Genomic DNA, 24,794 nt, shown 5'->3' on the forward strand with positions numbered 1-24,794 from the left:
AGACAATTGTATCAGAGAGAGGTAATAAGAAAGTGTAAAAAGTATAAATATTATATGTATAAATATATTATTCTCTGGGAGAACTTGACCTTTCTTTCTTCTGTATTAAGGACTGAATCGAGCAACAAACACCAACCTCTAGGGGGCGCAGCAGCGGTCTCTCCCCTGTTCCAGGCCAGTGACTCTTCTTCGTTGGTGCTCTTGCCATGTTTGCGGAAGCTGGGTGACAGCAGCTAACTGGGGGCTTGTCGTCTTCTTCTCTTTCTCTGTGGTTGTGTGTGTGTTTGTGTGTTTCTGATCCAAAATGAATCTACCGAAGGCCCCCGACTCTCTGTGCTTCGACAAAGATGTTTTTATGAAGGTGAGAATCGGTCGACGTTTCGTTTTGTTGACTCACTGACCGGAGCTGCTGCTGTTACACTGACTAGCATGAAGCTAAGTTGAACTGGTGGTGGTTGGTCCTACCTAAACCTCTTTTAAAGCTTTATCCATGTAATACACGTTTAATCCTTAAGGACAAACATGGCTGTTGCTATTAAAGTTGAGCATCAACCTCACTGTGTATGAATTATAGTTAAAACCTTAATGTAAAAGGTCCTTGGTTTGTTTGTTCTGTCACTTTGAGGCTATGTCTTTATTTACTGGTACAGTGCATGTCTTTCCATGTCCACAGTGGATGTTATTGTATCTAACCTCCTGGGCTGTTGTCTCCGTGTCTCCTGTGTTTGCAGGATGACTTTGACGTGGACCAGTTTGTGGCGGAGTGTCGGAAGCAGGTCCAGCTGGAGGAGATGAGGGAGGACCTGGAGCTTTACTACAAGCTGCTGAAAACAGCCATGGTGGAGCTCATCAACAAGGACTACGCCGACTTTGTCAACCTCTCCACCAACCTGGTCAGTTGTCGTTAGTGTCGCCTTGTATCGACCAGTGTGGCTGTAGTTTGTGAGCTTTATGCAACAGTAAACAACAAGAGACAGAAATCAGTGTGAGACGGATGGTCTTATTTTGTCTAAAAGCCAGCCTTTATTGTAAACTATTTGAATGAATAATGCAATATACATTATTTTTTAAATATAGTGTGAGTTTAGACTGTTTCTAATCTCAGATGTCTGCTCCCTTGTCTCAGGTGGGGATGGATAAAGCCCTCAATCAGCTCTCTGTACCGTTGGGACAGTTACGAGAAGAGATCATGGTATGTGTTCTGATTAACTATGAGTTAAATAATTTCATTGATTCCTGCCGCTGAGGCTTTATGCACGTTCCTGGATTTGGTCTGTTGCAGAGTCTGCGCTCCTGCGTGAGTGAAGTGATCATAGCTATCGACAACCAGCTGTCCAAACAGGAGGATCTGCAGAAGAAAAAGGTTTGGCTCATCACCTCCCTCTCGGACTTTGTTACTTTGTCAAATTTTGGATATATGTTGTTTCAACAAGCTTACTCAACATTTCATTGAATAATTGTCTGCCTTGTGGTAAAATTTCACATTCTTTCATTATTACAGGTCTATGTGTTGAGGCTTATTCAGGTGGTGCGTTCAGTGGAGAAGATTGAGAAGATCCTCCACTCGCAGAACTCCAAGGAATCCACCACTCTGGAAATCAGCAGGTGGGGAACTGGAATGTGATCAAACCCATTGGCTTCGCTCAATAAATGAACCACCACTGGACACATTGAAATAGCAAGAAAACATCCTAGTTCTAAATTGGCATATCTATCTTTTGTTGGAGCTGTGGTGTTGGTTTATAATCTTGTGGAATGTTTGAACCTTTGAGCAAAAATCTGTTGATAGTAAATATGTCAAAACCAGCAGAGATCTGATGTTTGAGCTTGTTGTTATAACCATTTGTGTGTGACTTCATGTCTGTCTGTCTGTGTTCAGTCCTTTGTTAGCAGGTCAGATCCTGGAGAGGATAGCTACAGAATTCAACCAGCTACAATTCCATGCTGTACAGAGCAAAGGCATGCCCCTGCTGGACAAAGTCAGACCTGTAAGTGTTAGTGGGTCAATCGATCAGATGGTTGATGAATCAATTTCCTGTTAATCAAACCATTTTTCTGTCTGGCGGCTCTTCTTTTAATCCACCAGCCCAGTAAATGTTTGGCAGAGATGACCAGCTTCTGTGCAATCATTGAAAACAACATCACTGCACTGACCACACAGAATGAATCTCCAATATATTTGATACTGGCACAATGATTCACTTGCTTTATGTGTTCACTAGAATACACTAGACTACTTGTGATGGTCACTTTTTAACAGTGTAAGTGACAGAGTGTCCTTCTCTGTCAGCGTATCGCAGGGATCACCTCCATGCTGCAGCAGTCCCTCGAGGGCCTGCTGATCCAGGGTCTTCAGACATCCAATGTGGACATAGTGCGTCACTGCCTGAGGACGTATGCCACCATAGACAAGACCCGAGATGCTGAGGCACTGGTGGGACAGGTGCTCGTCAAACCATACATGGACCAGGTACACAGTCCACACATGCTGGGGCATTTCAAATAATTTTTTGCTTCTAATGTGATATCTTTATGTTAATGGTCATGTATCTTAAAAAACTAAATGAATGAGGCCTCTTTAGTTCATAATTGATATAGCAAGATATTGTGCTATGTAAATACTGAGCTAGTTAAATTGAATGTCAAGAAATATCCTGCTTTAACAAACTTTATCGATCATCAACTGAAGATCTCATCTCTCTCCTCTTCTTCAAGGTGATAGTAGAAGAGGTGGTGAAGTCTAGTCCGAATGGCCTTCAGTTGATGTACACCAGACTAGTGGAGTTTGTTCCTCATCACTGTAGACTGCTGAGAGAGGTGACTGGAGGAGGCAGATCCAGGTACTCTTGTTTTCATGGAGGCAAATACATTGAAATAGTTTGGAGCCCCTAAAGTCCCAAAGATTATATTTTTTTAATCTTGTGAGCACAAGTTATTATCTTGTGGGAACAAGATAATTAAGTTGCGCACGCAGAGTTAATATCTGCGTAATAACAACACTAAGATTGGTATTATGATGTGTTTTTGTTTTTAATGTGCAGATGTTTTCTTTCTCCTCAGTGACAAAGCCGACACCGTGCCAGGTTATGATTTTATGGTGAACTCGGTTTGGCCGGAGATAATCAAAGGGGTCGAGGAGAGGTTGTCCTACCTCTTCAACCCTGGAAACCCTGACATATTCTATGAGGTACAGCCACAGTGACATAGTGGGTGTGTGTATGCAATCAAGTTGTGTCGTTTCACCTCTGTGTTTTGTGTGTTTACTATGGACTCTGTCTTCTTTTGCAGCGCTACAGTGCGAGCATGGAGTTTGTGCGGAGGTTTGAGCGTCAGTGCAGCTCGCAGGCCAGTGTGAAGAGACTGAGAGTTCATCCCTCCTATACCAGTTTCCAAAGCAAATGGAACCTTCCTGTCTACTTTCAGCTGCGGTACACATCTCCTCAATACAATCTGTTCTCATTAACCTATGTGTTGGCCAGGTACTTGTGTGGTTGATTTAGAATGAGACTTGTACTTAGATACACACAAACCCTTAGATTACAGCATTTTTACTTTCAAGCAGTGAAGAATAGGTGTTCAATCTGTTACAGTTAGACCCCTCATCCTAAATGAATATGGTCAGACGTGGGTGAGGATGTAGTTTCTGCACTGTGAGCATTTTGAAGAATTGACTAGAGTAGCTTGATGACTTACGAGAAAAGCTTTGATTAAATTGCAGCCTGTCAGCATTTTTTTAGCTGAAAGAGAAAAATTGGCAAATGATTAACAAAGACCATTTTCATGGGAATCTGGAACATTATCATTAGAAGCAAAGGTACATTAGGGATGTGTATCTCCAACTTAGTAAACATTTCCCGCAAACGTGACACTGGACCTTGACTTAATGGGCATTGATCTTTGTGAACAAAGTATAAACAGTTGTCGAGTGTTTTTTCAGCCTCCTCCCTCTTCCACAAACACACTGTACACTGTAAAGTACTCGATACACAGATTGATCATTGCACCTCAAGACAAGGATTTCGACCGCTGTGACCTCATTTCGCAACAGAAGCCTGGACAGTTCAGCTTCTCTGCAAAGTCCATAATTTCAAAGAAAGGGTTTTGTTTCACATCATGAGCATGTGGACATCAGAGGTTATGCAAGAATTGAACTGACAACACATTGATTACTTTGTGCTTCTCCTCTCTCTGTGTCTCTCTTTTTTTTACAGGTACAAGGAGATAGCAGGGAGTCTGGAGATTGCCATCAGTGATGGACTCGTTGCAGCACCAGGTAGGACATTATTTTCTGCCATGAACACCAGTGTGGACCGAACTCACAGTAATTGTGTGTCTTGTCCATGTCCAGCTGGCAGTGCTTACCACCTGCAGGTGTCTGAGGTGTTGGGGTCCTGTCTGACGAGATGTTGGTCTGACAAGGTCTACCTGTCACTACTGGCCCATCGCTTCTGGAAGCTCACGCTGCAGCTCTACTCTCGATACGCCAAGTTTCTCCATGAGGTGATCATAAATGAACAGCAGGACGAGTGTCAACAAAGCAGTATGTAAACAATTCATTTTGTTTCACTTTATCCTCACCTGTGTTTGTGTCTGGACAGGTGTTGACGAAGATTCCAGCCCCTGAGGTGACTAAAGAACCAACCAGGCCTCTGCCCAGCTCAGCGTCCTCCACCTCCAGCCGAACCTCGATGGAAGATGGCGGCAGTGAGAGTGGGAGTCCTGCATCTCTGTCCACCAAACAGCTGGTCTACATCGCTGCTGACATCCAAAAGCTTCAGGAGCAGGTGCGCACACACACCAGGGGTCCAGAGCGCAACAACACTTTTTCCGTGGTTGCACCGGTGCGCCTCACATTTAGTTGGCGTGTCTGTTTATGTGATCGTGTCACTCCGTCATCTCATCTCCTCTGCAGAGTTTACACTCACACACATACGTCTGGGGTACTGGTGCAACCAATGATTCATCCTCTTTTAGTTAGTCTGGAGCCCTGCACATAAACCTTTATATCAGTGACAGAAAATTCTTTATTATTTTATTTATTGTTTTAAATTCATTCTCCACTTTCCACTTGATTGTTTCTAAAATGATTGAGGTGCTTTGTCTTCTCTTAGATCCCAGAGTTGTCCGAAATGGTCCGACAGCGTTTAGAAGCAGTTGGATTCAAAAACTTTGCGGTTGTGGAAGGTAAGCTGCCGACTCAGGTGCCGATAAAAATCAGTTTTAGAGCCTGACTGATAATATCTGCTGATATGAGCCTTTATATTCGCTGATATATGATATTAAATCTTTTTTTTATAGAATAAACAGTGCAGAAAAGATGTGCATTGATGTTAAAATGTTAGTTTAATAAAAAGATGATTCCGAACAATGTTGTTGTTCGGAATCATTGACATTTCTTATATTATTATAGTATAGGCATCGGCATAACCCCTCGAACATTCATATTGTTCGGGTTCTTATCATTTTAGTTTTTCATTTTAGCGTTGCAGTTTTTGACAGAATTTTTTCAGATTGTTTTTCTCTAAGTTTTCCTGAATTATGTGTCATGACAAACGCTGCTGTGGATTTAACCTGATATCATTTATGCTCTGGAGACACACGGCCGATGTAAATATAAATGTAATCGTCCATATTACAATTTTCCTCCAGCTGATGTGTAGCTCAGTATGTCAATGTATTCCTTGCATTTACTGGTTCTCTCTTCTTTGACAGATGCTCTGGCGGACTCCAAGGATTCCCTGTCAAGCAGCTCTCCCACTCTGAACGCCAGGATGACCCAGCATCTGACTGAGCGCTCCTGCCGCTTCCTAAAGAGTGCGTCTGAGGTTCCACGACTCTACCGCAGGACCAACAAGGTCAGCAAAGACGCAAAGACGCACAAGCATGTTTCTCCTCTTTTCTCACGTCATAAAACATCCTTCGGAGCAATGGAGCAAGTATTTGTCTGATCAGAACTAAACGTGGAGGGCTGATGAACTTTGAATTGTGTTGTGACATTTGAAATGCAGTGACTGGTAAGATTATCAGGAAACCTGGAGGGATAATGCTTGTTGATACATGAATGACCTTCAAACAAATGCCACTGGAATAATTTACTGTTGTCGGCTCTAAGCTTGAGCCTGTTAAAGAACTAAATGCACCTTGAGTCTATCACCAACTGCATATGAAAGGTGCTTTATAAATACAATTGCTTTTGAAATTGCACAAACTCCCTATGCTCATTCATGGTGTGCCCCCCAGTGGCCAGATGTTTTTGTAGCTGAGATCTGTGATACATTAATGTAGTTTTTATTTTAACTGTAAATAACTATTTATCAAGGATAACAACATCATATTAGATTCTCCCTCAATGTTCTCCAGGTCCTCAGTCATTTCTGAGCCTCTACTTATGCCAAGTTTGATTTTCCAAATTCATGTTACACACTTGGATTAAAAAGTAAATATAACTCCTTTGTTGAAAATAAACCAACTAATAAACTTACATCGTATTAGGCTGAATCATTCAAAGCTGTGTGGCTCCTCTGAGACGTTCTGTGTGGTCACATACACAACCACAGCTCCTCTGAAGTAGATCTTAAAGTGACTGACAACTGCAGAGCTGTATGTTAAGAAGATGTAGCCTACAACATAGTTTTGTTATTCTTGATACAAGATGCATGTTTCAACTAACACACATCCTTGAAATAAGTTGAATTCTATACAAAGATATTTTTGAAAAAGTAAAAACATTCGACTTCCTCCCTGTGCAGGATGTGCCGGTGCGTGCGTCAGCTTACATGGACAACGCCTTGCGTCCGTTACATCAGTTGCTGATGGACTCGACCGGGCTGGTCACTCCCTCTACTGCACAGGAATGGCTGCGAGTTGCACTTTGTGAGTGCACACAGAGGTAACTTCAAACACTCAAACAAACCTCGAGGCAGATCCTATATAGACAAATTAAAAAATACTGACCAAAGTGGGGGATGTAAATATTTACAGTATGTGCTCACTCTTTAATCGTAACACAACTTATCCAGATGGGGAACCCTCTCTCACTAATGACACTTTCCACGGTCCAGGTACTATGAGACCATCTCAGAGGTGCTGAGCTCAGTGAGAAAGATGGAGGAGAGTTTGAAGAGACTTAAACAAGCGAGAAAGGGCGCGAGCGCAGCTGTGGCGGCGGGAGCAAACGGTGGACCGACAGACGACACCAAGATCCGTCTTCAGCTGGCGCTGGACGTGGAATACCTGGGAGAGCAGGTGAGGGCTGTTTGACAAGTACACAACCGCATTTCATCATCCGTGCAGACACGTACTTAAATGTGAAACTTCTGAAGATATAAACTGTGAGTTGGTTGTGTTTGAAGCTTCCTTGTCATCGGACACGCTGTTGATTACGTTGTTTTGTTCTGTCGATCATCTCAGATCCAGAAGATGGGTCTTCAGCCGACCGACATCTCCATGTTTACCCCCCTGATGGACCTTGTGAAGGAGGCGCGAGAGCTTGCTGAACAGAACCAGTAACACGTTGATTCCACAGTAACTGGAACCCGGGAACCTGCTGCACTTATCCCTGCGTTTTTGTGAAGACACTTGTCCCTGTCCAGACCAAAGTCACGGGCTGGTTAATGATGGCCAAACCACGAAGAATGTAGGATGATCTGAGAAAAACATCTTTATTTAAAGCAGAATTCAGAGCATTTTACTTCAGCATTAGTCCAGCTGTAAATGACTGTGTGAAAGTGCTGCTGTCTGGAACATCATGGCTTCTGCTGCAGGTTTGTGAGTACGAAGGACGTCACAGTGTAGAGTCCATGAAAGAGATTCCCAAAATGACTGGTGTCGGGAAGGAAGAGGAGGAGGGGTGAAGAAGGAGGACTGAAGATGCACTACTCGACAGAGCTTTCTTTTTCTGATTTGGTCAGAAAACTCTAAAGAGATAATCACACACTATCGGTTGAAATTCTGCTACTTGGTGAAGGATTAATCTCCAATAAAGAAGTGTTTTAGTTGTATGGAGGTTGTATAATATTATACATTTAACATAATGAACTCGGGGGGGGGGGGGGGGGAGAACGAGAGAACTTTGGATTCAGTGATGAATCTCTGTGTTTTAAAACAAAGGTAAGTGAACTGCAAGTGGTTATGTATCACTCATTCCAAAGCCCTGATGGTTATACTTCTGTAAACGTCAACAAGATGTTATCACCATGGAGGTTCAACTTGTTTGTTTGTTAGTGCATTCAAGCAAAAACTACTGATTGAATTTCCATGAATCCTGGGATAAGGTTGTAACTTAGGCCAATATTACATTTTAGTGCTGATCTGGATCAGGGAGCCGATCCATGAATTACTTTCATGACTTTTTTTTTTAACATTACAATTTCTCAGGTAATAATTAATGGATGTTGATTTTTTGCATAGTTCTGGCATATTTAGGTGACTGGTGCGTGTTTGTAATTTGATGCAGCTTTACTGAATTTAAAGGGGACTGTTGGGCCTTTGCTCTACAACCAAGGAGCTTGTGTTTTTATTAGCATTTCTTTGTCTGTTATTTAGCAAGATTACGTAAAAGCTAGTTGACAGATTAACTTGAAACTTGGTTGAACGATGGATCTTGAAGAACCCTTCAATATTTGAGGTGAATCTACATCAGAGAGCAGATCCAGGAATATGATCCTCTGCTGATTTCACTGAAACCGTTGCTACAGATTCATAAACCATAACCACATCTGACCTGAATTTAAACCATGTTGTTATGATTCAGGTTTAATGACCTGTTGAATTACTCTTGACCTGCTTGCACGTGATGGATGTTGCCATAAGACTCATTTAAAACCGTTCAGTTTAAAACCCTGATTAAAAAACAGTGACAGAACAACTCCATTGGGAAACAAATGTTTTATTTCAGCAAATCATAAACCATAACAAAACAAAAATAAACTCTTTAGTTACAATATACAATGTATGAGTCATGAGAATCGTGGTTCCTCTACCTACTCTATACCTAAAAACACTGTGCAGAACTCAGCTGTAAGATTTAAAGGAAAAAACAAATTAGCAGGCAGCTTGAAAACAACTCGGCTGAAAGGAACACGTTTCATAAATACTGAGACAGTGGGAGGATCAGGTGGTGAAAGAGAAGTACAACCCTGCTGAACATGAGCAGGAACACGGGGATGACCTGTGTGGTGAAGTAGATCTTAAGGAAATGTGTCTGGTTTCCAGTACCACGCGTAAACTTTAAAGTGTGGGATTTGTGATCTTGCCCAGCATGAGGATGGCGTTAGAATCTCCCTCTATGACAGAAAAGAAGAACGGCCGGTTGATGGTGAGTTTCAAAGGGATGCCTGCTTCTTCTATCTTGTCCTGAGGTTCTGCTCCTTCCTCCGACATCTCAAACAGAACCTTGTTCACCACCTGAGGAGAGAGACGTGTTAGTGATGCACACGTACACCCAGTGGTTTTTATTATTACATAACAGGCTAAACACTCGTGTAGGTCACCTTATCGACCGTGAAGGGTTTAATGTCGCTGAGTTTACTGAACTCGGCCTCGGAGCCCAAGAGTTGAGCCTCGACTTCTGGACCAATGTTGGCCAGCAGGTCGTGCAGGTCATTGTCAGACGACAGGGAGAACTTTGGCAGCGACAGCTCCAACAGACTGTTTGCATGAGAGGGGGAGGAAAAATGATTTTATTTAGACTGCACAGACAAATATATCAAGATTGGACATGTACCTGACCTCTTCTCTCCTAAATACTCCTTTTTAACTCTACGTGGATATGATAACCAAGTATTGACTGAATTAGACACTGACAGAGCCTAAGGTCCAGGGGCGTTTTTTCTAAAGTAAGGGAAAAACGAATAAACTGCTGTTTTTGAATATGGAAAATGGAAAAAAGTATGAGAGTACTTAAGTACATTTTTCATTTATCTGAATTAATTTCAGGATGGAATATGGTTGCTAGTTTTTCTTCTGGGCATGCATGATAAGCTTTAGCCTACACTTTTTCTATTTATTTTTTTGTCTTATATGTTTTTTCTCCTTTGTTTATTATTCGTAAACTTATTGCTTTGTTATTTGAAAAAAATCCGCTTTTTATTTCTGGACCCAAAATAAACTAAATTCAAACTTGCTCCACTACATATATCAACAAATATCTGTATTTTCACCCCCTCTACATATTTGCAATGTGTTCATTTTATAACTTTATTAAAGTAATCAATAACGAGGAATTGGTCCATTGAACCAATCAGAGCAGCCAGGTAACATTAGACCCCGCCTCCTGCAGCAGCAGCAACACTAGGGATGAAACTAGTGATGAAAAAATTGATTCAGCCTATGATGTAGTAGACCACTGCATTCGGGAATAGGCCTTACTCGGCAACTACTTTTATTTCATACTTGAAGTATATGTATAAGGAAGTACTTACAATGTTTGAGTACTTCCCTCACTACGGGTTAATAATGTAACATGAAGTTTCAGAATTAAACAAAAAATCCTTCAGATTTCTAGTCAAAAGTCGACGTGGTCTTGATATGTAGTGTTTTTAGAACGAGCATCACTCACCCCTCCTGGAGACTCTCGTGCCAGCCGGCCATGACGTTCGTGAGCAGCTTGGACTCGATGTCGTGGAGCTTGGTTCCTTCGTGAGGCAGGACCAGCAGCATGTAGGAGCGTTTGCTCAGACACAACTTCACAACAGTGCACCGCCGCATCTTCATCGTCACACAACAAAAATTGGAGATGAGTGAAATCATACAAATTCCAGCTCATCGTCACGCCACATTCAACAGCCACAGATGTTATCTAGATTTTACCTTATCATTCAGGTAGTGGAACTGACCCGTGTGGGTCATCAGCGGAGCCATCACTGTTGTGGTTTCATCCACCTGAAACTCCTGCAAGGTGGTCCTCTCAGGCTGGAAGGCTGTCCTCCAGCTGCCTGAACCCACACAACCAAATAACACAGTCAGCTGGTGCAGGGGGGTGCAGGGGGACACACTGATAGAGTTTCTGTATTGTTATCTGGGGCGATGCACAAAATAATCAGTAAAAACTCTATATATTCTGAATTAAGATGGTTTCATATCATCTCCCCGGGGAGTAAAATGTCTTATCTTGACTCCATCTACTCAAAATCAACTCAGCAGAGACACAGACCTTGAAAGTTGAAGGAGGTAACGAACAGAAGGTCGCTGCTGGAGTTCAGCTCTTTAAAGACGCTCTTCACCTTCCCGTCTGACGTCTTCTCCACAAACTCGTTCACCAGTAGCTTGTCCTCCTGAGGTTTGGAGAAGTCCAGGCTGCGGATGAACGACGTGTCCGAGAAGTCCTGCGTTCCCTGAACAAAGTCCCCGGACAGCTGGACGTCCCGACGAGTGAAGGCCCAGACCTGCCTGGTGATTTCATCCTTGGGTCCGTCGTCCACCAGAGAGATGATGCTCTGCAGGGTCTTGAGAACCTTGTGTCCGTCCACCAAGGACACGCAGTCTTCTCGGTCAGTGCCGCTGCTCAGGCCCAGAAGAACCTGCAAAGATAGAAGAGGAGGTAGAAAGGTTGGCTTCTTTTCAGTTAAAGCTGAAGACCTGATGGTCATATCTGCCATCAGTCATTACTTCACTCTAAAAAGGAAAACGTCAGAAGGGTCTGCTTTTCCTAAAACCGTCTGTAGTGGGAGAAATTACCTGGAACGTTTTTGCTGTCTTCTTGGAAGCTCCCAGGCAGAAAGTGACGAGCGATCCGTAGGTGTTGAGGGGAGAGAGCAGGGTGTTGGTGCTTTGCTCTTTGCTGCTGAGAGCCTGGTACATCCTCAGGCCCAGAGTGTTTAGCATCTCCGCCAGAACCCCCGTCCTCTCCGTGACGTTCTGCCTCTGTGCCTCCAGCTCCGACTGGTCCCTGCTGTCTGGTGTCAGGACCTCAGTATCCAGGGGGGACACAGGAACCGTCTCCAGAGGCTTGGACGGCTTGGCCTGCAGGGTCTCGCAGACGACGTTGTCGGCAGCAAAGAGTGTGAAGGGGTGAATGTAGACGCGGTTGGCCTGAGTCGCTGTCAGGCAGCAGCAAAGCAGGAGGAGAAGAGGGGATGTTTGCATTTTAGCTTCTATTGGTCGTCACCTTGAATCGACTCCTTCTGCGGAGGGAGATGGATGTTTTTAGTTTAAGATAGAAACGTGAACTGCCTCTTGTGGGTGGGTATGGACTGGTCTGTGACCACAATGATGTCAAAAAATCTGGCTGAAAGTGGTTTCCCGTCTGTGATAGGATTGGCTGGCAGGAACACTGGGCATAGAGCGGGCTGTCAGTGATCGATGGATCGCTTTTTGTGTGGCGGCTCTCCTGCTGGTCGGTGAATGAGAGCAGGCAACAGAGGTCGCATAGATAATGAAGACCCGTCTGTGTGTGTGTGTGTGTGTGTGTGTGTGTGTGTGTGTGAGCACAAGTTTGTGTTTACTGAGACAACAAAGATGGACCCTTCAGCCGCCCGTAAAATAGGGGGCAAAATGTGCTCAAGTACAAATTTATACTCTTAAATGGTCAAAGACAAAACTGCAGATCAGAAAATTGATCAAACAATATTTATGTTTTAACAAATATCTCGGGTTAACAGAGAAATATAAGTTGTAAACAAATCTAAGGAATAAAAAATAAAATACAAACAAGTTTATGACAAGTTCATTAAGATATTTCATATTTTCTCAACATTGTTGAGTGAATGAAAAGTAAACAGAGCTGATCATCTAAGCTGAAATGAAAACTTTCTCTTCCTTAGGAAAACTCTGTTAGTATCAGACTAAATGTCTCTGAACAACAGGAACTTGTGTATTTGTTCTTATGCAAAAATAGGACTTTATCCTCTGACTTGAACCTGTGGAAAGTTGGACTGATGGACTGGAGGTTAGCCAACACTCGACTTCTCCTCTGTGTGGACGTGCACCGCAGGACATGGCCTTGGTTTCTGATCAATAACACCGGTGCACTCAAATGTTCTCATACGCAACCACTGTCCCAACCGACTCCACTCAGGTCAAAGTATCTGATTCCTGATGTTTCTCGCCAGTCTCCGGATTTTTGGGACAAAACTTTTGACATTATCAGCTTCACAATAACCTTCGAGTAGCAACTCTACAGAAAGTAAAGTAGAAATACCTCAAACAAAAAAAAAAAAAAACTTGTTCTAAAGAGACAGCTTTAGACACAATCTTTGGCTTTGAAGAAGAAATTATTTGAAACAAAAAGTTTCCTCCCATCTCCGTCAAGTTTACCTTCACTGTGCTGCACAATCAAAAGTCAATCACTGAGCTGCCGTTGGCTCTTACCGTGTGGGTGTCTGCTGCTGCTGAGTGAGGTCCTGACTCCCCTGCTCCCTCACTTTAACCCAGCCAGCCTCCCACGGTGCCCCCCCTCTGGTTACTGATTAACCAAAGAAGCATTGAGTCAGGGGCTCTGACTCCTGGCCCGCTTTGTACTGAAGAGCTGCTGCTAAAGGTCTGATGGGGGGGGAGAGAGAGAGAGAGAGAGAGAGAGAGAGAGAGAGAGAGAGAGAGAGAGAGAGAGAGAGAGACCACCCAATGCCCCTCTGCCTGTTGACTTTAAGAGGATGATGCAAGCAAACCCTGGGGGGGGGGGGGGGGGGTGAAAAAAGGGGAGCACGGCCTCCACAAAGGAGGAGGAGGAGCAGAGACGCAGCCAGGCTTGTTTGTGTTTCCAGGCTGTTCAGTGACTCACTGAAATGACGGCACATTGTGCAGATGTTTGTTTGTGTTATTGATTACTGACGCATGTTCTTTGTCAACTTGCTTAATGGGGTCAAACGACCGCTAAGGGGAAAAGGAAAAGTCCCAAATCTGAGTCACTTCAACCTGTATCGGTAAATCTACAAAGAAGAAGAGAGAGGGACTAATGATCGCGCACTTACACTTTCATATACACTAGTATTTTTGTTCTTCCATTATCTTATTACACATGTTGGCCTGTCTTCATTCTATAAACATTTTACTTTTTGATAGTAAATATATAAGAATCTCTACATACAATAGTAGCACTGTTCTCAGATAACATCTGGCAGTGATGCAGCACCTCTGGTCTTCTTGTGGCCCGGACAGAAAAAATTGTCCTCCTATGAAATAGAAAATGTGTCTCATTACCTCAAAAACAAATGTGGGTCTAAAGTGGCCCATATGGTTCAAACAGCACAAAGCAAACTCGGGCCACCTTTGACGCGCTGTATTGCCGTGGCTCACATGTGGCCCAGATCAGGCAAACAGGAAGCACTTTGCCTGGAGGACGGCATGTTTCACAAAGTGCCATCATTCCAGCCGGATGTGGGCCGGAGGACAGTGTGGGCCAATTCTGGGCTTTTTTTGCTATGTGTGTTGCCTCACAGCAAGAAGGTTGCCAGTTGAAATCCCGGGGTTCAGCCGGGTCTCTTTCTGCCTAGTGTTTGCCTGTTCTTCCCATGTCTGTGTGGGTTCACTGCGGTTACCCCGGCTTCCTACCACTGTGCAAAACCATGTTGATTGGAGTGAAGTTAACTGTACACTCTAAATTGAGTGTCGGTGTGAATATGAGTATGAATGGTTGTTTGACTTTGTGCGTTGGTTCCTGTGATTACATTACATTAAGCCTCAGCTGCCCCTGTGAGCCTCACAGAATAAGCTGTGTAGATAATGGATTTACTATTTAGAATAATCCTCATTAAATCTTGTAGACTCGTATTTGGCTGACTCATACTTTAACTTTGAGTGAGAATAACTAAAGTATCAGAGAAATGTATTTGTATCCTGATTTTATCTTTCTTTCATGCTACAATCTTTAAAAATGACTAAACTTAGAGGCGCAATAAACCCAACGTGTCCTGGGAAAAGTTCAAACAACTTTCAGATTGAACTCTATTTGCTGATTCTTGACATCCGTGAACTTATTGGTTAAATCCTACGCACACACCTGAATCAACAGGGCACATTTTCTCATGAACAAGGGAAACGTCATGTGAGTTTTACAGCTTTGATTTGATCTTTTATTCAGGTTGTTTATTAATGATATCTCAGAACAGGGACGTCTTTATGTGACGCTAACAGTAAGAGTAATTGTTGTAAAACCTTGTCTGTTACCAATGTACAGATATGAAATGTACAATAACTAACATTCTGAATTTATGTATATATTTTTATATTGGCAAAATGTTAAATATCTACAGAAGTACTAAACATCAACAAAGCTTTTTGACAAATGTCATTAAGGACAACTTATACTTGAACAGTATCATTTAAAAAGCCAGAAGACAGGAATAGTGTAAAATGACAAAATGTTTTTAAACAGTATATAGAATTCAACTTTATATCTAATTGAAATTTGAATAGTTACATTTATATAGACTAAAGTCCAACTTATAAAACATTAACACTAAGCAAACTAGTTCTATAAATAAACGGAAAACTACTACAGAGGGACGGAAAACTACAACAAAGAGATGGAAAACTACTACAGAGAGAAACAAAACTACAGTAGAGCGATATACAAATACTACAAAGAGATTGAATATTACTATAGAGAGTACATTGAGACAGAAAACAACCACAAAGAGACAGAAAATTACAACTAAGAGATATAAAACTACTAGTAAAAGACAAAAAACTACCACTAAGGGACAGAAAATACTACTAATAGACAGAAAACAACCACTAAGAGACAGAAAACTACCAGTAAGGGACAGAAAACGACTACTAAGAGATATAAAACTACTACTACGAGACAGAAAACTACAACTAAGAAACAGAAAACTACCACTAAGAGACAGTAAACTACTACTAAGAGATATAAAACTACCACTAAGGGACAGAAAACTACTACTAAGAGATATAAAACTACTACTTAGAAACAGAAAACTACCACTAAGGGACAGAAAACTACTACTAAGAGATATAAAACTACTACTAAGAGACAGAAAACTACAACTAAGAGACAGAAAACTACAACGAAGAGTCAAAAAACTACCACTAAGAGACAGAAAACTACCACATCATTAAAATAATTGATATGATTCATCTTGTACTCATACATGATAACAGGACAGATATAAGATACTCTTTGTGTGAGGTCTTAATTGACATTTGACCGTGCATCATTATTATTATAGTATAAACACATGTATATTACTTTGAAATTAAAACTGCAGACATGTTTGATGTTAATACTGTGTTATTGTGTCTGGACACATGTATAATGACTCTTAATAAAGAAGTCACACAATGAGTGCAGAAGATTTCAGTTCGACATGTAAGATCATCACAAGAAAGTCTGAACAATTATCTTACAACACACATCCTGCAGCTGGAGGTGAAGGATCTTTGCTGAACTATCTTTATGATGCTTCAGCATGTGTGTGTTTCTCATGAACGATTACAGAGCAATTCATTTATTTCCCATTTGGTGACGTCCGACCCCCCCCCCCACCCAGTTTGTGAGCGGGCTGCAGGGTATATAACTGTGTCAGCACCTGAAGCAGGTTAGGAAACTAAACGAATTCACCATGTGGACTCTGCTGGTTCTCTGCACCGTGGTCACCGTACATGGAGCGCCAGGTACCGTGCACCAGCTTCTTACCCTTGTGCTTGTCTCTTTGGTTTTGGACGATGATTTTCTCATGTCCTCTCACAACAGGTTTTTGCATTTGTGTTTTGTACACTGACAGGATCAGTGGCTGTTGTTACCTGTGCTGTAGCTGACCTTTTATTTAGTATGTTTCCTTGTATTCCATCAGGTGTTGGTCGCTACTACGGTACAACAGTACCTTCATATGGAACTGCATATGGTACAAAACTACTTCTTAAATCAATAGAATAATGTTGCTATTGTTGTTGAGTGTCTTATATACGTCCACAATGCATTTCACTGCCAGCTTTGATGAAAGCAGAGTTATTTACTCTGCATGTTGAAGCTTAAAAGATAATGTGTCCTCTTGTGTCTCCGAGATCGCTCGTGCCGGTACAACTGTGGCTGGGACTTCGGATACTGCTCCTGCACAAGCTCCTGTCAGTACTATGGCACCTGCTGCTATGACTACTATTGTAAGTGCCAAGTCCAACTAATCCACTGGGTTAACTGGTTTGCAGCCGTCGCTATCTGAATTGCTCAAATCCCAGTGTGATGCTGTGCCGAGAGTGGCACACGATATTGTCTGTTTCCAGCTAATGGTGTAAAACTAAGACAAATTAGAAGTTAAGAAAGTTCTTGTGCAGTTCTTCTTCTTCATTCATTTGTACTGTTCTTCTCAAACAGACCAATGCTCATCAACAACTGCCATGCCAGCCACAGGTAGGATCCACCATGTGCACACATGAGGTAAATGTTGCTACATGCATTTCATTGCAATGACAGTCGCACCATCTTATCCACTTTTAGTGCCATCCTGTGGAAGGCAACTGATTGGCTCTGGGACGTTCTCCAGCCCGAACCATCCCAACTACTACCCCGATCGGGCCAACTGCGTCTGGCAGATCAAAACCACACACGACCAACGAATACTCCTGTCATTCACCTTCCTGCAGTGAGTTAAGAATAACTTGTGTGAATTGTGAAAAAACTCAAACAAAACATAGAATTAGATTTCTAAACATGCAAAGATTGTTTTGAGTTTCACTTCGGTTGATCATGTTCCTCTCGACAGATTGGACAGCTGCTGCTCATGTGACTACATTCAAATCTACGATGGGCCATCTGTCAATTCTCGATATCTGGGGAAAGTGTGCAACAGCACTCTGAACTCGTTCTACTCCACGTCCAACTACATGACCGTGGCCTTCAGAAGTGATAGCTCCGTGGTCGGTCGAGGGTTCAAAGCCGACTTCATAAGCTCTCTGCCAGCAAGTGCAGGTAAAACTGTGGCACGTTTAATAGCCGGTGTAGGAAGTTATAGTCTGGATCTTATTTTATGTCTTGTAAACGAGTGGTGTGGTCTGACGTCATGTGCGAAGTCGTGTGAAGTCTGCTGTGGCTTGTAAACTGTCACAAGGGATGTGTCAGTTTGGGTGGAAGACAATGCTTTATAATGGGGGCATTTACTAAGCTGTTGTTGGTTGCATGCTGGGTAATGTAGTATCTAGCAAAGGGCTGACAATTGGTTTATTTTGGCCTCTACTTCTTAAAATTTGACAATTTTCCCCTTTTAAATTGTCTCTTTGGATTATTTCAGTTTTATGCAGGCGCATAATAGTTTCTGCAGTGCACCTGAGTCCTTGGATCTGTGAAATGATGTATCCATTTCTTCTTCTGTCGGCTGCCATCACCATCATGATCACTTTCCTTGATCAGATAATCCATCCTGGCTGTTAAAATGTTTCCTTCTTCAGGTCGAGTGGAATGTTCCGCAAGCAGCATGAACATAGTGCTGCAGAGGTCTTACCTGAATTCTCTTGGCTACTATAGCCACAATCTGACCCTGGAAGACGGACGATGCAGACCCCAGGTTTCCAGCTACCAGGTGTCCTTCCGTTACCCCATCAACGCTTGTGGAAACACTCGAGAGGTAGACGATTCATCCCCCTCTGGAAAACACGAGTAATAAACTGTGATAATTCTCCCAAAAATTATATTTACTATCTACTACCCTGAACAGTTCAAGGACGGCACAGCTACATACAACAACTTCGTCACTTCCTTCACCTCAGAGACGGGAGAGATCACTCGCCAGTCCTTCTTGAAGCTGAAGGTGGCCTGCAGAATGGACAAAGAGTCCGTGTCCCAGATTATGTACCTTGTGGAGCAGAATCAAAACAGCACCCTTATAGGCTCAGGCAGTTTCAACACCAGCATGAAATTCTACACGTCCTCTGGCTTCTACTACGAGGTGCGTTTGGGTAGTGAAGCAGTGACTGTTCGTACAGAAGATTCCAGTTGCCTCCACAAGCTGCTGATATTTTACCTTCTCATTGGCAGGTGAATGAATTTCCATATGAGGTGACGCTCAACCAATACATGTACGTCCAAGTGAGCCAGACAGTGTACGACAGCAGCCTGGTCCTCTTTCTTGACACCTGTGTGGCCTCGCCATCGCCCAATGACTTCCAGACCAGAGCTTACTACCTGGTCCGTAACGGGTAAGAGTTCTACCAGTATAATCAGGCTGCTCCGACTCATGTGGACAGAGACTTTGAATCTCACATAAACTCAGCAACATCAATTTTAAAGTGGATCTTATCACTGGTCTGTCTGTCCACTCCCATGAACCCAACCCCTGATTCCCAGTCTATTACATCATTTTTGTTGTAAATACATTATATAGATTTTGGCACAACCATCCAGTGACCCCCAGAAACGATCTCAGGACCCCTGGTTGAGAATCACTGGTTGAACCTGAGGTTTTCTCACCCACTGGTCATCTCCCAACCAGATACTCAGCTTTTACTGAACTATCAAAATCAGAAGTAGTTCATCTTCCTCTTATGCTACTTATGCATCGATTCATCAGTATTAAAGATCATCAGCTTCATGTCCCTGTTTCACTTTCAGGTGTCCTATGGACAACACCTACCGGGTTTATTACAGCGGCACCCAGCCCTACGCCCGTTTCGCATTTCAGGCCTTCCAGTTCCTGCGCGGCTCAGACTCAGTGTACCTCCAGTGCAAGGTCCTGGTATGCCAGGCCCAGGACTACAACTCCCGCTGCCGCCGTGGCTGCATGGCGCGTACGGCCAGAGACCTGGGGTCAGAGCATCACAGCCAAACTATGGTCCTGGGTCCCATCAAACTCCAAGGTCTGTAGCCATTTGTACTTCGTTTTCATATCAATGATGGATCAATTAAAAAAATCATATTAGCTGAGCTTAAAGAAAACTCATCGTGATCTCATGTTTCACGATTTCTGTTCACCAGATACTGGGAGAAACCAAGAGGGTACTCAAAAGCAGGAGAAGGTTTAACTTCTCCAGCCTGTTCATTGTGACAGTCATATATATTTCCTTTCTCTATCACAGTACCTGATTAAAAGCATCATCAAAAGACAACCTGTGTTTGTATACTTTCTTATATCATACTCTAAAACACATACATAACAGCTTAATACAAAAATAATTAAATCAATAATGTCACTTCTTTATTTTCTCTTCTTGAGCACAAAGAAGGAGGAGAAAAAAGAAACCAAAAGACAAAGAGCAGCTCAGTTAGAAAACACTTTACTTATAAATTAGTTTATCCATCTCACATTAAAATGATTTGCCATCCCAGAGGGAGAGTGATCGCCAGGAGGCTTCAACATTCACCTAAGAACCTACGACACACAGAGAGCCTTAGGCAGTCAGTACTGGATGCTCTTATTACTGGTTAGCATGGTGACAGAGAGAGGGGGGGGGGGTCCTACAAACAGTAACTATGAGCTCCACGCATGTTGCTAAGCAACAGACAACAGTACCCGTGACAAAGAACAATCTTGCTAAAGAAGCAGTCGGACTGCAACATGGTTTTGCTTTTTTGACACTGAACATCAATCCAACCACTCAATACAATACTCAGTAAATATTCAGAAAAGCACTGGGATCCATATGATAAATGGGGGAATCTCACAAAGGCTAAAAGGTGGTATTCCCAGGGCTACGTGGCAATTCTGAAAAAAGTGATCACGAGACACGAGACTTGGTGATTCTGTCCTACACATGGAGATACTGGGTATTAAAGTGACTTCAAACCATATCAAAAGATCAGAATGTAACATGATGTGATTCAAAGTGTGTGGAGGAACTTCGAAAACAACAGGTCAGTAAAATGTAGTTGAACAACTTTGCTGGCTGACCAGAATCCCTGGTACAAAGTTTGGCCAGGTGTTAACTGGGTGTCACCTGTGTTGAACAGCTGGCACAGATGATTTTAAAGTTTCTTAGCAGCATTAATTGAGCAGAATTTTGGCAAAAGAAAGAAAAATAGTCATGGCCGCCATAGAGAGCGACGGCCAAACTTATTTTTTCTAAGGTTCTGGGCCTATCAGTTACAGTAAGAAGAGGTATGTGTAATAATAATCTTAAAAAGTAACAGTCCTCTTTATCTTGGACACACAAGAAAGGTGACTTTGTCAGGCACTGCAAAGAAATAGTAGTAATGCACCAAGCCACTGAAATAACTTCCAACAAGGCTTAAGTTAGTAACTCAAGTCAGACAGTTTGGCTCCTGTGTGAGAAACATTGGAGAAATATGGATCTATAAGTCCGGGAGGGTTGAGAATTTATTTGAGTGGTCCAGTCAGATTACCCCTTGATTTGTAAATGTGAGAGTGAACCTCCCACTTCACTCTCTTAACAGGCACAGGTGAGCTACAGTCATGTTTCCTCTGGGAGGTGAAAAAATTCCACCTTGCAACTACAAAAAAAACAATAGCCCTCTACATTGGTGGTGTCCCTTGAAAGGGATGATTTGATCTAGCAGTCCCTGGTTTTCAATCAAAAAGTCAAATAATCTGTAAATCGGTTATTGATCTGCTATCTTATCGCATCATTGAGGGTGAATACGTTTCACTTTAAAGACAAATTTGAAAAGTCAGGTAATCAGTTAAGCTCAACTTAGCGTTATTTCAGTTTTTCCAGTTTCCCATGAATATGACTCTCTCCACCACCACAAATAAATTCTCAACCTTTACGAAAACACTGATCATCCCTTAATAATACACTTGAATGGGCACCTTTAATTATACAAAAAGGAACCATCGGAATTTTGCCATTTTCCTGTATAAGTACAACGGTCAAGGCTAGGCTACATCAAGGCCAAGTAAAAGACCAATAAATAAAGTTACTGTGGAATTAATAAAAACAAAGCTGTCCATTGAAAGTTCGTTCAGATGTTTCCTCGTCCATCCATCACTTGTGCTGCCCGCGGGCAAAGTGGCAGGCGAAGTCATACTTGCTCTTGCACTTGTAGCCGCAGATGTTGCACTGAAATGGGTTCTCGTAGCCATGGCAGCCCATGTGGATTGTGTAGAGGATGTTGTCGGGGAAGTAGATGTCACAGTGCTGGCAGTGATGCAGCGTGTGGTGGTCTTGGAGTGGGGCGGAAAGGCCTGGGGCTGGCGTACTGGGTTGGCTGTTGGAGACACTAGGCGTACTGGTGCGACCACTGTGCTCGCTGCAGAGTCCTACTCCAGGGCTGCAGTGGCTGTGTGGGGGAGCCCGGGGCTCTGGGGTGATTGGGGATGAGGAGGAGGCGCGAGCCACGCTGGCTGTGACATCTCCAGGAGCTGTGGAAGTGTGGGGCGGCTGGATAAGGAATGGCTTCTCATCGACGATGGATTCTGCTCCTGGAGACATGGGAGGTTGAGTCAGGGCCTGGGACTCTGACGGGAGGCTGGCCAACTGGCCTGCAAGTGTGGACAGCTGGTTCAGGGGGTTATCCATAATCATATCATGGGGAATATGATTTTGATTAGTGGCGAGCTCGTCCTCGACTGCCCCGCTCTGATTACCATAGGTCTCCGGACGTAAGTGGGGCAGCTCGTGAGAGAAGTCATTCACATTATCCGCCTTGTGCACCACCATAGAAGGGGGGCTGAAGTTGATGAGCAGCCGGCGACCATAACCCAAAGAGCTGGCCTTCTTCTGTAAAACACTCAGCATCTTCTTGTGGGAGAGGGAGCGGGCGCCTTTCATTGGGAGGAGTTTGTGGCGTCTGCGGCGGTGGTGCGACAAGTTGCTACGGTCACTGCAGCGGAAGGAGCACAGCTCACACTTGTACGGCTTCTCGCCCGTGTGCGACCGCATGTGGGCCTCCAGGTGGCGCTCGTAGGCTGAGGCGAATGGGCAGAGGTGGCAGCGGTGCGGCTTCTCTCCTGTTAAATTGAGGAAAACAGGCTAAATAACAAAATATTTTTCAGCAGCGTCCTGCGAAAGTTATCCACGAACACTCACCTGTGTGAATTCGGATGTGCTCGATGAGTCGTGCTGTGCCTCTGGTGGCGTAGTTGCAGTAGCGGCACTTGAGCTTGCCGTCGTAGGTCCTCTCGAAGCCATCCACGAGGATCCCTGAACTGTCCTCCAGGGACATGTCCACTGTGGGGTGATCCAGGCCATTCTGACTGCAGTCTGTGAACGTCAACATCAGCGTAACTTAGAATTCATACAAGAGGTCAATACAAGACCTACAATACAAACTCAGGTTATATTTAATAACTATATACGATCCCCCCCCCACCCCTCACTAAATGTCAGCTGTGATCCTCAAATGATAGATGGGTTAGACGAGTGGTTGATGATAACAGGAAACACTTAAGCTTGTCCCAAGTGAACAGAAACAATCAGTATAAAAATGCAGCAACGCCAGAACCCTTCATTTACACATCAGGGCCACAAGCAGAGGTTAAGCATGACCCCCGGTACCTGCTGGCAAATCGTCCGCCTCCTTGACGCCGCTGACCGAGCCGGATATCATGTTGACATGCTGGGTCTGCTGGCTCAGATACTCCTGGAAGTCCTTCACAAAGTCCAGCGTGTCCGGCTTTTCCTCACCCATCGAGAGAGAGAGAGAGGGCCCGACACTGAAACGACACGTCAACAGGAAACACCATTAACAAACACAGACACAGAGAAGTCAAACAAACAACATGGAGCTAGTTGGTGATCAGAGTTGCACACACGTTACCTGTTCGCCGGCTGGATGTTAAACACTTGAGCTCACTTCCAACACGGTGACAGGTCAGTGCTGGAAACCAGTATCCGAAGAACACGAGCCCAGTGCGGTCCGGTGTGAGCTCGGTCCTCGCTACACACAGCTCCTCGTCCCTGTCATGTTGGAACCGAAGCTACGTACGCTGCGTTAGCCAAGCGGCTAAAGTTAGCTTATCTCAGAGAAATCATCTTTATCGACAGGAAGCTCGTTATCTGCTCCACGCCGTCATGTTAATGTGTCACGTTCGGGTCTGAGATAAAAACAAAAAATCATCGAGAGAGCTGCTGGTCTTAAAAAATGTCTCTGACGTCGACACGTTAGCTGCGAGTGTAACGGAAACACAACCTGAGAAATCAAAACAATAAACCAGTGGGAGGGTTGACAGTGCAACACGTGTGCACTCCTGAAAAGCGTCCGGATACCAGCGAAGAGCAGAAGAAAGGTTCCTACCACTGAGGCTGTTTACTAAAAATACTGAAAAGTCCCACAAGCTTCCACCTTTTCACAAAATCTACAGTGAAGCAACTGAGGAGAGCAACGTGTGCGGACTCTGCATCTGTCTGTCTGTCAATCTGATGACCTACAAGGCCTGAAAGCGCTGCATTGGGTACGATACTGTATAATATCAATGTTGTGTTATTTACTCATCCTCAAATGTGCTCCATCCTGATGACCTGTGATTAGACATCAGAGGGGTTAGTACACATCTTTAAAATTATAATGTTTATTATAATAAATCAAATTTCTCTAAACAAACTTTATCCAACCAGGTACAGGAGATGTTTATTTTCTCTTGTTTAGTGTTAAATTGAATATGAAGACAACAGACATAGAATCAGTTTTATATTTGCACAGCCCTCATGATGATTCTCAACCAATGAGTTAGTGAACCCGAGAAGAACCGTTTCCACCGGTTAAGCTGTGAATTGCTCAATACACAGTCATCCTGGTTTGAAATATTGAATTTTCTTTTGCCATTTTCTGTGCCTGAATACCGAACATATCAGTTTAATATAGCACAGGCCAAAAAGGTTTAAGAATAAAAATTCAGAGGATTTGGGGAAGATACTGTTTAACATGAATGTAATAAAGGTCTATAGTAGTCATCAGATCTGGGAGGTCACTTACTTAAGATCCATTTTTTCACAATAAATCAAATACCTAC

At 43.3% G+C, this 24,794-nt stretch overlaps 4 protein-coding genes across 4 annotated transcripts; 2 read left to right on the plus strand and 2 right to left on the minus strand.

The window, feature by feature from the left end:
* Positions 1 to 210: 210 nt before the first annotated feature.
* Positions 211 to 8,000, plus strand: cog2 (component of oligomeric golgi complex 2). Its single transcript, XM_062401501.1, has 18 exons — positions 211 to 361; positions 732 to 893; positions 1,127 to 1,192; positions 1,283 to 1,363; positions 1,502 to 1,605; positions 1,880 to 1,988; positions 2,291 to 2,470; positions 2,716 to 2,840; positions 3,061 to 3,187; positions 3,289 to 3,428; positions 4,212 to 4,273; positions 4,349 to 4,500; positions 4,599 to 4,784; positions 5,112 to 5,184; positions 5,713 to 5,855; positions 6,750 to 6,889; positions 7,062 to 7,245; positions 7,411 to 8,000. The coding sequence occupies exons 1-18, from the start codon at positions 305 to 307 to the stop codon at positions 7,507 to 7,509; spliced, it is 2,190 nt and encodes a 729-aa protein (XP_062257485.1). The 5' UTR covers positions 211 to 304; the 3' UTR covers positions 7,510 to 8,000.
* An 871-nt stretch (positions 8,001 to 8,871) lies between these two features.
* On the minus strand, positions 8,872 to 13,465 carry agt (angiotensinogen). The gene is made up of 7 exons (XM_062401503.1): positions 13,309 to 13,465; positions 11,677 to 12,122; positions 11,153 to 11,519; positions 10,810 to 10,934; positions 10,559 to 10,707; positions 9,492 to 9,648; positions 8,872 to 9,405 (listed from the first exon to the last, which is right to left on the minus strand). The coding sequence occupies exons 2-7, from the start codon at positions 12,082 to 12,084 to the stop codon at positions 9,229 to 9,231; spliced, it is 1,383 nt and encodes a 460-aa protein (XP_062257487.1). The 5' UTR covers positions 12,085 to 12,122; positions 13,309 to 13,465; the 3' UTR covers positions 8,872 to 9,228.
* Positions 13,466 to 14,923: 1,458 nt separating this feature from the next.
* Positions 14,924 to 19,992, plus strand: LOC133966524 (deleted in malignant brain tumors 1 protein-like). Its single transcript, XM_062401502.1, has 12 exons — positions 14,924 to 14,980; positions 16,449 to 16,572; positions 16,752 to 16,802; positions 16,963 to 17,058; positions 17,270 to 17,305; positions 17,393 to 17,537; positions 17,658 to 17,863; positions 18,340 to 18,515; positions 18,606 to 18,836; positions 18,926 to 19,086; positions 19,499 to 19,743; positions 19,862 to 19,992. The coding sequence occupies exons 2-12, from the start codon at positions 16,521 to 16,523 to the stop codon at positions 19,906 to 19,908; spliced, it is 1,446 nt and encodes a 481-aa protein (XP_062257486.1). The 5' UTR covers positions 14,924 to 14,980; positions 16,449 to 16,520; the 3' UTR covers positions 19,909 to 19,992.
* A 76-nt stretch (positions 19,993 to 20,068) lies between these two features.
* Positions 20,069 to 24,004, minus strand: ikzf5 (IKAROS family zinc finger 5). Its single transcript, XM_062401414.1, has 4 exons — positions 23,603 to 24,004; positions 23,341 to 23,498; positions 22,873 to 23,046; positions 20,069 to 22,793 (listed from the first exon to the last, which is right to left on the minus strand). The coding sequence occupies exons 2-4, from the start codon at positions 23,471 to 23,473 to the stop codon at positions 21,829 to 21,831; spliced, it is 1,272 nt and encodes a 423-aa protein (XP_062257398.1). The 5' UTR covers positions 23,474 to 23,498; positions 23,603 to 24,004; the 3' UTR covers positions 20,069 to 21,828.
* Between the last annotated feature and the right edge of the window lie 790 nt (positions 24,005 to 24,794).

Source organism: Platichthys flesus, chromosome 12 (genome assembly GCF_949316205.1).
Source record: "Platichthys flesus chromosome 12, fPlaFle2.1, whole genome shotgun sequence".
NCBI lineage: Eukaryota > Metazoa > Chordata > Actinopteri > Pleuronectiformes > Pleuronectidae > Platichthys > Platichthys flesus.

Coding starts and splice junctions, on each gene's coding strand:
- cog2 (XM_062401501.1), top strand. CDS start 305: ATGAATCTACCGAAGGCCCCCGACTCTCTGTGCTTCGACAAAGATGTT. Junction 362..731: donor ACAAAGATGTTTTTATGAAG/GTGAGAATCGGT, acceptor CTGTGTTTGCAG/GATGACTTTGACGTGGACCA. Junction 4,785..5,111: donor TCCAAAAGCTTCAGGAGCAG/GTGCGCACACAC, acceptor GTCTTCTCTTAG/ATCCCAGAGTTGTCCGAAAT.
- agt (XM_062401503.1), bottom strand. CDS start 12,084: ATGCAAACATCCCCTCTTCTCCTCCTGCTTTGCTGCTGCCTGACAGCG. Junction 10,708..10,809: donor TCCACTACCTGAATGATAAG/GTAAAATCTAGA, acceptor GTGACGATGAAG/ATGCGGCGGTGCACTGTTGT. Junction 9,406..9,491: donor AACCCTTCACGGTCGATAAG/GTGACCTACACG, acceptor CTCTCTCCTCAG/GTGGTGAACAAGGTTCTGTT.
- LOC133966524 (XM_062401502.1), top strand. CDS start 16,521: ATGTGGACTCTGCTGGTTCTCTGCACCGTGGTCACCGTACATGGAGCG. Junction 16,803..16,962: donor TTCATATGGAACTGCATATG/GTACAAAACTAC, acceptor TGTGTCTCCGAG/ATCGCTCGTGCCGGTACAAC. Junction 17,059..17,269: donor CTGCTGCTATGACTACTATT/GTAAGTGCCAAG, acceptor CTTCTCAAACAG/ACCAATGCTCATCAACAACT.
- ikzf5 (XM_062401414.1), bottom strand. CDS start 23,473: ATGGGTGAGGAAAAGCCGGACACGCTGGACTTTGTGAAGGACTTCCAG. Junction 23,047..23,340: donor GGCGGACGATTTGCCAGCAG/GTACCGGGGGTC, acceptor TGACGTTCACAG/ACTGCAGTCAGAATGGCCTG. Junction 22,794..22,872: donor GCACATCCGAATTCACACAG/GTGAGTGTTCGT, acceptor TCAATTTAACAG/GAGAGAAGCCGCACCGCTGC.